Raw genomic sequence first — 12,528 nt, 5'->3', positions numbered from 1 at the left:
AGTAGTTCATAATAAATCAAACAAGTTGACTGTAGTGTGACTTGGCTGCAATGTAGCTGTCTCAGAATAGTGGACTGAGCTGGTCAGGTCAACCTCATGGCCATTCTGTCTCCGTGTCTTGTGCCATTTGTGGCTGTGGCCCCAGAGAGCCGTGTCTGAGCTGTGCCGCTGCATTTCTGCAGCTCCTGGTCACAGTTTGGTCCTGCTGGGGCAGCCCTTCTCTTGGTCTGCTCCCTGAGTTGAGTGAGATTTCTGTTCTCAGACTCCAATCAAAAGGTTTTGGTTTTGTTTCAGGTCTCTCTTCTAGATCCAACTGTACATCCTTATAAAAGCTTATAATTATGGTGTTTACTGTAATTCATTTCCTATCTGAGACCATGCTTCACTTCCATAAAGAGCATTATAACAAGTCTTGCCATTTTGGTAGGGCTTTTTGTGAGGATGAGAGTTTTTATTATTATCATTTGATCATTCTACATACTTTCTGATATAAATTCCATATTTAATGACATGTATATAAGAAAATGTTACTGTAACTGTAGTGCTTAAAATAAAACTAGTCCTAGACACTTGTATTTTTCAGCATTCAAAGATCCTGTGCCATATCCTGATGGAGTTATCAGGATACAAGAGCTGATTTTTAAGGCTACAGCTGTAACCTGTCCAGTTTAGAAAATTCTTCTCACCGGGGTTTTTGAGGCTAGTTTCCCCCAGAATCTCTCCACATTTACTGATTTTTCCACAGGAAGAGGAGAATCTGAGTTATCTTGATTTCTTCTGTGAAAAGTGTTTATGATTCTAGGAGTAATTAAATACAAGGAATTTTGCCTGTACAGTGCTAGAACTATTTATGGTTAAACTCTAGGAGAGTTAAGAGGTAGGACTACAGTACTTTATTGTGGGGTTTTTAAAAAGTATTCAGATTAATAATCTGTATATTTCTAAGTGTATTTTCTTGAAGAGTAATAATCACTAGGTTACAAGCTGGTTGTGTGCAAAACTGTTTTCATAGGGTTTTGTGCCAAATAAAAAAAAAACCAAGCAGATTTTTAAAAATTATTGTATTTTTAAATGACTACTCGAGAATGAGTACATAAAATCTAGCAGAGCAAAATGTCTTTCAAATCAGACAGTGATAACAGAAAATGTTTGTTTCTTTCTTTCTTTCTAATTGTAGGTAAAATCATAAAATCTGTTCCAGGAAAGCTAATGAAAGAGGTGAGCAAGTAATTCAGGTTGCCAATATCTTAACTTCATTAGCTAATTTTGAGATTACTGAGTTACAAGAATTTTCAAATTTTGTTTGAAAATTCTTAGTTTTTTTGTTGGTTTTTGTTTTCACTTTCCTATAATTATGCGAGTGACAAGTCACTCATATCTTTTTTCAGAAAGGTCAGCATTTGGAGCCATTCATCATGAATTTCATCAACTCCTGTGAATCTCCCAAGCCTAAACCAAGCAGGCCTGAACTTACCATTCTGAGTCCCACTTCTGAAAATAACAAGAAGGTACAGTAAGTCATGTTCCTTTCCCATTTTACAGAAGTGGGGAAAACTGACCATGCCTTTTCTCTCATACTAGGGAGCTGTCCTAGAGCTCATTAACTAAAATTATTTCAGATGAAGGCAAGCTGGAAAATGCTGTCTAGGAATGCAGACACTGCATTCAGTCCAAAGGCCAGACCACAGGTAGACTGGAGTGACACACTTTCCCACTCCCCAGATGTGTGGCACAGACTTGAGCTGTTCAGTTCTGCACTTTCACTTCTGTTGTGAGACATGACATCTTTGTGCAGGTGTGTAGCCCAGCAGTTCCTGAAGGAAGCCTACAAGAAGGATGGAGTGAGACTTAAGGAGCATTTAGTGACAGGACAAGGGGAAATGGAACTGAGAGTAGGTTTAGATTAGATATTAGGAAAAAATGAGTAACTGTGAGGGTGGTGAGGGGCTGGAACAGATTGCTCATAGAGGTTGTGGATTCCTCATTCCTGGAAGTATTTAGTGCCAGACTGGATGGAGCTCTGGGCAGCCTGCTCTACTGGAAGGTGTTCCTGCCCATGGCAGAGGGTTGGGACTCGATGATCTTAGAGGTCCCTTCCAAGCCAGTCCATTCTGTGATTCTGTGCAGTAACTGCTGTGCAGCAGCAAGGTGCCTCACTTCTGGTGAAGGAGCTGAATGCCAAATGTGTGTTCCAGGACAGTGTGAGCTGTCTGTATGGAGTCTGTGGGGAGCTGGCAGGCAGCCCAAGAGACGAAAGGTTAGCGCTTCCCGAGTGCCCATTTGGGAGAAGAGCTTGTTATCTCAGAGCAAGAGAATTCCTCAGTTTTTTGGTAAATGGTGGTAGATTTCCAGCTTATGCTTCTATTGCCACCATGTTCTTATGTGCTTTTCTGACACAGGTCTGGTTATTTTAGTTTCAGCATGTTGGCCTGTGCTGAGATTACAGTGCACGTTCCCTGGTGCTGCCATGAATACGGTACCTGCAGGCTCTCTCTTCCTCAGCAGGCTGAATAAGAAATGCCTGGAGGTCTGTCCAGGCAGGTCCAGTCAGAAATGTGCCTAATGCTCTGACAGATCATCTGCATGCTCCTTCCTTTTGAATGTTCCTGGGGCGTGTGTATGTTTGTATGGTCTAAATATTGGTGGAAATATTTCTACTTAAAAATGCACGATGAGAGTGGGTAGTCAACCCCAATATAACCAGGAGCAATTGGATTTCATTCTGTATCAGATCCACTAGAAATAAGAGTTGCCAACCTGCCTGGTTAAAAAAAACAAATGAACAAAAAACTCTGCTTCCTTCTCCTAGGGGCACTAGCAGGATTTCTGGCCATGTTTCTGTTCTGAAGGTCTGTAAGCAGCTTGATCATCTTCTGAACATACTTTTGTCAGATTTGCTATAATAGGTCAGGGCTTCTCAGCTGATGCAGACTTTGCAAAATATGCCAATAAAGTCGTTGTTCTGCTGGCTTGTGATGGCCTGCCAACAGCAATAAAAGCTGTTTTTGGAACACCAGCAGTATAATAAATGTTTTTGAGTAGCTACTTGGAGGAAGACGTGGTCACTTACACTGACTGATATGATTCAGACACTGCATAAAATCTTTCTTCTTATTATTTTGTTATCCTCTGTACTTTTTAAATGAGCAGGAAGAACAGGAGAGAGGTTTATGCCTCTGGCTGTAGATATTGTTCATAGTCATGGTATTGTTTTTGTACAGTTCACACCTGTGCTGGAATGTATGGGTGTATGTTTGCATATGCACTCACCACTGAGTAACTTTTTTATTTTCTGTGAGGCACTTTTCATGAGCATTCATGCTTCTTTGTTTGCTTTTCCCAATAAGGCATGGTAGCCTGTTGTACAAAGGATTACTTTGGCCTTTTTTCTTAGTACAGGCATTTTATCTTTCACTGACTTCAAGAGCTTGACTACCATTATTAATAAATACTAATTCATGGAATTTCCTCATTGTAAACCTTTAAAGAATATTTCATGGTTATAATCATAATTACTGTTTAAAGATACAAATAATGATAGTGTTGAGGTTTGTGGTGTTAGTCTCAAATATTAATATGCACAGAAACATATAAAGCAAAATCCTGTGCTTATCTGAACTGTGAGTATAATCTCACCTTGTGTGCTGCATAACCAGTTGTGTGTTTTTCACTTGAATTTCTTCTCTGCCAAGATACTGGAAAGTGTAAAAGATGGAAATAGAGGTCTAGTGCCACTTTATATTATGGCTGCTGCAGTGCATTGTAGATTGCATTCTGAAATGCTTTCAGAGTGTGCCTCTGATCAAGGAACCATTACTATTTAAGGTGCAGCACAGATCATCCATGTATGGCGATACAGTCAGCATTCAGAAGATGCTGCTTCTGGTTTGGGGTGAAAGAGGAAATAGCACTTGAAAGTCAAGAAGCTTTGCCCTAAGCTGGCCTTCATCTTTGATTTTTTTATAGGCTACCTACCAGATTGCTGTTAATGATTTAGCTTGGCCTCCAGACGCTGAACCTATGTCTGCATTGCACAATGGGCTGCTTTGAGCTGGCCCAGTATGTATCACCTTTTCAGGTTGTGAGGTGTATGTAAAAAATAAAGGAAGCTCTCGTTTAAGTTACAATACTACAGCTAAGGTTTTTCTGCTGTTCTGGTTTCAGTATTATGGAGGATGTAGATGTCAGTTTATATGGAGTTTTTTAAGTAACCTACCAGGGATGCTTCCATAAAGTAGGTGTGAATAATTATGTGTTATTTTTAGGTTTGTTACATTCCTGGACACCAGTCATCCACCAGTGGATTAGCCATATTTGCCCTTCTGTGTAATTTATGTAATCAGTTGGTGTTGATTAGTTTGAGTGAACCTTGTGAAGGTAATACCAGCAGCTCAGCACTTAACAAAAGAGAGGGCCTGAAGGAGTACAGGTCAAAAACCTGACTCTTGGCAGATATCCTGATGTAATTTTTCCTAGGAGTGCAAACATTCTGTTTATAGACTTATGTGATGTTGTGATTTGCATGTCTTTGGCTTTATTTATTTTGGGTAGAATTGCAGTACAGAAAGTGAACCATATATAAGCAAATTACTTCCTGTTCCTTGGAACTTTGTTATTTTGGTAGTGGTAAAAACACCTCTCTGAGTGGCAATCACCTCAGCCTAGGCAATTCTGTTATGTTGCATTTGCTTCTCGGTCTCGGATGTTTTTTAGAACCCTGGCATAAACTTTTGAACTTTCTTTTAATAATACAGAGTATCTTGTATAAATCCTCTTTTATATCTAGATTAACTATTTTGGGGGTAAGTTAATTTAAAATAAACTGTTAGTAGGGATTGCTAGATATTAAAGATGGAAAGCATCAGAATTTAGATCCTGATTTTTCCTTTCCCTCTCTTAGGATTCACAGACTTGGGGGCAGGAGAGGCAAGGACTGCTACCTAGGTGGTTTGGAACCCTTTTTGGTGTGCAGGGAAGAGCCTCTTGGAGTTTTGCAAGAATTAGAGTATCTTTCCAGAAAGAACCAAATGCAAGGAAAGAAAGGGGTCAGGGAGGAAGGTGATGATATAGGAGAATAGAAGGCTCTAAAGGAATGTAATTGAGAAGTGAGATAAATGGAAAGAAACCTAAATGTTAGTTCATGAAGATTTTATTATAAATAAATAAACTGGCAGGGGAAAAAGGTGTTTCTCTATGTAAAAAACTTGTATTTTTTGTCTAGAAACCATTGTATTTATTTCAAAGTGGCAGACAACAGGAACTTTTAGGAGTACTTTGATGTTGTAGGCTTCCCTTGTGGTTTAAGCCAAACAAACTCTGTATTGTCTTAGCCCCTCATTTTTAGAAGAGGGTGCATCAAGGAAATCGGAGCCTATGACAAAAATCTAAATGCATACAGTCCTACAATTGTTTACGTTGGAAGAAGGTAGTGGGAGCAGAAGAGCTCATGAATTAATGTCCCACTGCTGATTGGTTGTGAACCCAGGTATTTTGGATTTTGTGTATCTTGGCAGCATGTGATGTGCTCTTTATCGTAAAGGGAAGGATTTGAAAAAACAAAACCAGAAACAGTGAAACAAATCAACACCCCTGATCAGTTCTTTGAAAGCTCTGGAAAGAAGCTGCTTCTATAAAATGAAACAAATCCAAAGAACTGGTGGCCATCCTTTTGCCTTTGGATGCAGAATTTCAGTCTTATGTTTCTGTTTTTAGCTTTTTAATGATCTATTCAAGAACAATGCAAACCGGTCTGAGAATACAGAAAGACGACAAAATCAGAACTACTTCCTGGAAATGATGACTGTAGAAGGAGTCTATGACTACTTAATGTATGTTGGTAAGAAGTGATTTCTCTTAATTATTCATGTACTTCATGACAAATATGAAGTTCACAGTCTCTGGTAAGAAATGAAATCCTATTGTAGCAGTCATATATAACTCAACACTTTCAAGCTAATATACCAGTTAGTGACATGGTTGTTCCTTAGAAGACTTTATTGTGGTGCTAAAATGTCATTTATCATTCATCATGCTTAGTTGCTTTGTTACGTCTCCATCTTTCTGCATCCCAGTAGTATGAGTTTATGAGAGTAGGTCTCATCCCTTTTCTCAGGTCTACCTAGGCTGCTGGTAGACTCTGGGAACTGGAATTGTTAAATTAACAGAAATAGCTAAAGGAAGTATTTGATAAGCATTGTGGAGATTACTGATATTTTCAGTGCTGCACTGATACAAAACTGAAATATTCTTTTCTTGGTTGCAATCTTTTTTTTCCTTTTTTTTTTTGAATAAATGATTCTTTTATCATGAATAGTAGGAGACCCTCATATGTGTTACTACTCATAGGTGTTGCTGTGACTTTGCAGGTAGGGTAGTTTTCCGCATTCCTGACTGGCTGCATCATCTCTTGATGGGAGGAAGAATTCTCTTCAAAAACACGTTGGAGCTATACACAGACTATTACTTGCATAACAAGTTAGAACAGCTATTTGAGGAGCACCGGTTGGTTTCTCTCATAACACTGCTCAGAGGTCAGTTTTCATCTTTGATGAAAAAATTCTGCTTTGGTCTGGTGTTTGAAATCCCTTCAGTGAAGTTTCCGAGTGCTAAACTTTGCAATGCTGGCTAACACCGGTGGAGTATTAAAAATCAAGTGGGCCTGGACTAACTTCAAAGCTTGTTGTGGAAAGATGTTGAGCCACCTATGTTGTCTGTCAGTGATGATTACAGAAGGTATTATGAATAGTAATTTGCTTGGGCGTGCAAAAACCGAGAGAAACAGAAAAAAGTGATGTCGTGTATCAATGCAAATGTTTTGTGAAGTTGTCAAGTTACTTCACTTGTGTACTACATCAGTTTTTTATTGTTAATATTTTGGTTCCCTTTGTTGTGGTCAGCTCTTGAGAAGGTGTGAGTGTTCCTGACCTTCAAATGAGGGAAGAGGAGAATGACTAAAAAAAATTTTAAATTACCTCACAGCTGTAGAATATTACGTGACTGGAGTCTGATCCAAGCAATGCATCTGGCCAAAACTCTGGATTCAGGACAGCTCTGTCCTTACCAAACCAGGAATGAAGCTTGTGAAAGGCAAAAAAGGAGACCCTAAAACCAAAACTGAATGCCTGTTCTTTCTATATTTTATTAGATGAATAGCAACCCTTGCTTTCTCATTCATAGGTAAAGTTGAAGGCTTTGACAGTTCCAGACAGTGTTTTAGCACAAGGTGTAAATACTGCTTATAGTTTTGAAAGCATAAGGGAAATTGTGCTTAAGGAGAGCATAACTTACCTAAAATAGAATTGATCCCAACTTTAAAGAGAATTCTTTAAACTTTGAAAAGAATGGAAACAAATTGTGAAAAGATGATTGTCCTTCAAACAGGAGGGGTGTTCTGGATTTGATCGGGCTAATGTAAGTAAAAAGTATGGTGTGACAAGACTAGAATTCCCTTCTAATCAACACAATACAGAGAAGAAGTTGAGTTTTGAAGCCACAATCCAAAACACATTTCTGTGTCAGTGATGTGTAGCTGCCTAAAGATGCATTTTTGTTCAATGTGTCTTCTCTGCAGATGCTGTGTTCTGTGAGAACACTGAGCCTCGCTCTCTCCAGGACAAACAGAAACGAGCAAAGCAGACTTTTGAAGAAATGATGAGATACATTCCAGGTTCTGTATTCCATGACTGCCTGTATATGAGTGTGGCTAATTGTTCAAGCAGATATTTAACCCAAATACAGTCACACTGTCTTTCCAAATCAAATAATACTTGGGCTGCTGAGATTTGAATTTACTGGAATACCAGGTGTAAAAACCCAACAGTTCGGTTTTGTTATTTAAGTGTTGCAGACTAAGGTTGTAGCATAGGGATTATTTAATAAAGACATGGTGATGGAAATCAAGAGCTTTACACATGTACTTAGTACTGTAATTTCTCATCTTTTGAATGTTCCTATGGTTTGTAATTTATCCAGATGAAAACTGTGTTTAAAAAAGGCACATCATTAACCGGGAAGGTGCATCTGGATCCTTGCACTGTATAAACCAGGAAAAAGGGCCCCATTTAATTGAAAGTAATTTTTAAAAAAATCCACTTGTGGTTTATTAAACAGTGCATTAGAACAAAGCAATATTACAAATATTACAAAAAGTGTGGTAATTATTTAGATGTGAAGCCCTGAAGGAAAAGGAGAAGAAAAGGATGAACCCAAAAGTGTGGGTTTTTTTCCCATTTACCATTTGAGACAGAAAAAAATTGAACTCTCATTTAAACAGTTTTTTTCTTGTTAATTAATCAAGTTTTATAACTGCGTCATATAGCTGCTTTGCAGTACTTCCTCATGACTTGTGTATTTGTTTTTGGAATTTGGTCTAGATTTAATAGGCAAGTGCATTGGGGAGGAGGCTAAATATGAAGGCATCAGGCTTCTCTTTGATGGACTGCAGCAGCCAGTGCTCAACAAACAGGTAACTCATAACTTGTGACAAACTTGCCTTCTGGCACAGGATTTTCTAAAGTGAATGTTCGGTATAGCAGAGGAGTGGGCTCTTACTCAGAATTAAGAATAAAAAGCAGTAGTTTTGCCTTGGAGTGTCCTTAATTTTCTGTATTTTCTTTTAGTTAACTTATGTTCTGCTGGACATTGGGATTCAAGAGCTCTTTCCAGAACTGAGTAAGGTATGTGCTAACTCCATTTAAGAACTGCAGAATTCTTCAAGCTGCTGCTGAGCTGATCACTGGTGCATTTTTGCTGTGGTTCTCTATTACAAATATTAATTCTAAATTTTGGGGAAAATACGTGTTTTCCAATATGTTGAAATAATTGAAATCTGGATTACTTACATTTTGGCTAACTGGCTCTTTCCAAATCAGCTCAAGCCCATTTGTTCGGCATGAAGCAAGTCTGAGTTGTCTTTCAGGAGACTTGAACAGATCAACCAGTAGTCGGGATCCCTGTGCCTTTCTCTTTGATTGATTTGTCTCCACTCTATTTTATGCATTTCTCAGTTTAGCAAGGGAATTCTGCATGCAAAGCTCAGATCAAGCTGCAGTATTTTTCTTGAGAATATCTGGCAGGAGAATTTCTTACCTCTAGTTTGGTCTCTGCAATGTTAACTTCAGCTATCCAGATAAAGGAGAAAGAATTTGCACATGAGAAATGGCTGTATAAATGCATATCATTAGGTTTGGGATCTGTCTGATACTTGTTCTTTTGTATATCAAACCTTGACAGATTTTTACATAGCAATTTTACAGTTTGGTCTTCATGGCAAGCAGGAAATACCTGCTAGTTAGCTAGTAAAAAACAAAACCCCAAACAAATTTTAAAAACCCCCTCACTAACAATAAATGTTCGGTGCATGAACCCTGTGCCTGACAACTGCAGAGTGCCAGCAGTGATTTGTTTTGCATGACAAACAGAAACAAATACAAGATCTTGGAACAAGCCAGGACACTTGCATTGTTTTCAGTGAAATGAGGCTGGCTCAGCAAGTCTGCCCTACTTTGTGCTTCAGCTCTGTAGCTGCCCTCCTCAAGCCAATGCTCAGACAGCTGACCAAGGGAACAAGGAAGTAGCCTGGGAACTTGAGTACAGAAAAAAAGACCTGACTTAGCCCTGCTATTTTACTCAGCTGAACTGGTTTTGTATCTCAGCAGCTAATTATATCTATTTATTGGAACGCTGGTCTTTTTTCAGTTGATTGTGGAAAAAATGAGTGGCATTTAAATAGTCATTAAAGCACCAGTTAGGCCCAGAGGGTGGTGATCAGTGGAATGAAGTCTAGTTGCAGGCAGGCCAGTAACATGGCATTATCCAAGGGGTCAGCTGTGGCTCCAGTCTTGTTCAACATCTTCATTAACGATCTGGATGATGGGACAGAGTGCAAAGCCTGATGATGAGACAAAACTGGGAGGAGTGGCTGATACACCAGGGGGCCATGCTACCTTCCCAAGGGACCTAAACAGGCTGGAGAAATAGACTGGCAGAAACCTCATGAACTTCAAGAAAGGCAAGTGCGAAGACCTGTTCCTGGGGAAGAACAGCCCCAGGTGCTGGGTTTGGGCTGGGAGCCAGCCAGCTGGAAAGACAAAAAGTTGAACAAAGGGCTGATGGTATCCTGGGCTGCAATAGGAGCAGTGTTGCCAGCAGGTCGAGGGAGGTGATGCTGCCCCTCTGCTCAGTAGTGGTGAGGCCACACCTGAAGTGCTGTGTCTAGGTCTGGGCTTCCCAGTACAAGATAGGCATGGACATACTGGAATGAATCTGGTGGAGAGCTGTGAGGATGATGAAGGAACTGGAGCATATTTCCTGTGAGAAGAGGCTAGAGAGCAGGGACTGTTCGGCCTAGAGAAGAAAGCTCAGAGGGTCTTATTGATGTCTGTAAATGCTTGAGGGGAGGTTACAAAGAAGACAGAACCAGTGGTGCCCACTAACAGGACCAGTGGCACCAGGCACAAACTGAAACACCAGAGATTCCCTCTGAACGTAAGAAACACTTCTTCACTGTGAGGGTGACCAAGCACTGTCAAAGGTTGCCCGGGGTGCTGTGGGATGCTTATCCTTGGAGATATTTAAAGCTGTCTGGATATGGTCCTGAGCATCTCTAGGAGGCCCTGCTCATGGTCTAGACCAGGTGACCTCCAGAGGCACCTTCTAACCTCAGCCATGCTGTGGTTTCATAGCTGTGTACATTTAATGGGGAAAATTATTTTTTCTTCAAAAACAAGCCAAGAGAAAGATTATTCAGGGTAAATCAAGATCATATTTTCTCCTTCTTAATCTAGCCTTTTTTCCTGCTTAACCATGACACTGCCCAGCTGTTCTGCAGTGTTCCATAAGCACGTGCTGAGGAGGGACCTCTAGTGCCACCTTTGCTCCTGGTGAAATGGCATGGGTGAGGGATGGGCTCCCCCTGTCCCCTGTGACTGAAGCTTATGGGGACAGAGCAGGGGAATCTGCGGCCCTGATTTCAGAAGGGGAAAGGGAGAAAAATACTTCAGCTGGGAACTTGTACTGAAAGCAATACAGAACAAAGTGCTGCATCAATGATGTTTGGCAGTGGAACCTGGTTGTCCGTGTACCAGGACTGAGAGGGGAAATGCAAGGTGGAGAGGGTATGGGTGGAGGGATGGCAGTGGTTTTCACCCCAAGCCCTAAAAACATTTTCCCAAAATCATAGCACTGTAAAGCCACTTGGAAAGAGAATTGCTTCTTCCTAACAACTGCAGTGGGGAAGTTTAAAAGTAATGACTGGATCTTACTTAACTATCCATGCCTGTATGTACTGGGGGAATCAATCCAATGACTGTTCTCTCTGTTCAGCATCCACTGGTGCTTTTTGAGTTGCTTCCTACCGAAATGTTTTTGTAGTTACACTGAAGAATGAAAAAATGTTTCTGGCCAGTCAGCTTGCAAAGGGGAAATTGGGCATCCCAGAAGTTTTGTTTTGAGCACTACTCCTTTGGCTGGGAAAGCTGTGATGGGAGAAATGGGAAGATTTTCCTTAGTGGGGATGTCAGTCTGCTTCCCACTCTTGAGATTGGTATCTTGAAGGCATTTCCTGCCGCACGTACCGGTGCGGATACGCGCTGGATCGCTCGGTGTGTGCTGTGACTGCTGGCAGCATGTGTAAGGCAGCCAGCTCCAAGAGCTGAAAATCTCCCCTAGTGGGATAGTGCACAGCCAGTCCCTTGGGAGTCTTGTCAGACAGGATACAAGGAAAAGGGACAGCTGAAAGGGAAAAACATTCTGGGCAGAGTAAGGAAAGAAATCCAGTTGAAAAAATATCTCTCCAGTACTTTTTCCAGAGCAGAAACTTGCTGTGTTAAGAAAAGTGTATTTAGCAGTTAGTAATGGGGGAGGTGGGAACTTCTAGAGAAAGAAAAAACACCTATTTTGAGAAATCATATCAAACCCTAATAGCCTTCCATTCTCTTAACTGGTTTCAAGTGGATGTTTTCAGATGCCAATAGTCGTTGCAGCTCAGTTCAGTAATTTCTATGTAAATACACATTTTCAAACTTAATAAGTAAATTTCCCCCCTTTCCTGTTTAACAGGGTCCAAAGGAAGCAAGCTCTGTGTCAAGTTGGATGTGAGTGGACATCCAGTAGGATCTGCTGTGTGCTGTTGTAATGGACATGTGACATTTTAACATTGCCTTGTATATTTTGTTGTAAATAACGTAAAATTTAAGTTAAAAAAATACCTTTATGCAATAAAGATATTAAAATTTAATACCAATTGCAAGTAAATAAAATGTTTGTACTTTTAATTTAAAATTTGTTTTAGCTATTACCAGTAAAAGTCTAATTAATTTCACCAAAATCTCTCAGTGAACGAGATTACAGTATGACATCAGAAAAGACAGCTAGGCAGTCAGCCAACTTATGCTTTGCTAAAAGAGCAATCAGGATGTCTTCCTGAAAGTATATGTAGAAAAATTGTTTGGAAGAAGTTGTAGAATGCTCCCATTAAGTTATTTTAAAGTGTCTTAACAAATCCTTTTTTTTTTTCCCAAACAAAGGCAC

The 12,528-nt window shown here is 40.0% G+C and overlaps 1 protein-coding gene across 4 annotated transcripts in view; it reads left to right on the top strand.

Annotated features, from left to right (window-relative positions):
• Positions 1–12,360, top strand: part of SNX14 (sorting nexin 14) — a 45,234-nt gene extending 32,874 nt beyond the window's left edge. For 2 of the 4 annotated variants that reach the window (XM_084203725.1, XM_084203722.1), the window contains exons 22-29: positions 1,178–1,218; positions 1,389–1,508; positions 5,713–5,836; positions 6,366–6,530; positions 7,571–7,666; positions 8,373–8,464; positions 8,619–8,675; positions 12,058–12,360. In XM_084203725.1, the coding sequence (XP_084059851.1) occupies positions 1,178–1,218; positions 1,389–1,508; positions 5,713–5,836; positions 6,366–6,530; positions 7,571–7,666; positions 8,373–8,464; positions 8,619–8,675; positions 12,058–12,096 (734 nt within the window). In that variant the 3' untranslated portion in view covers positions 12,097–12,360. The remainder of the gene's footprint in view (positions 1–1,177; positions 1,219–1,388; positions 1,509–5,712; positions 5,837–6,365; positions 6,531–7,570; positions 7,667–8,372; positions 8,465–8,618; positions 8,676–12,057) is intronic. The other 2 variants (XM_084203724.1, XM_084203723.1) reach the window with 1 other exon arrangement.
• The last annotated feature ends 168 nt before the right edge of the window (positions 12,361–12,528 follow it).

The sequence above is a fragment of the Fringilla coelebs genome (genome assembly GCF_963513975.1).
Source record: "Fringilla coelebs genome assembly, chromosome: 3".
In the NCBI taxonomy this organism is placed as follows: Eukaryota; Metazoa; Chordata; class Aves; order Passeriformes; family Fringillidae; genus Fringilla; species Fringilla coelebs.
The sequence above is the reverse complement of the archived record's forward strand: the minus strand, read 5'-3'. Positions and strand labels throughout refer to the sequence as shown.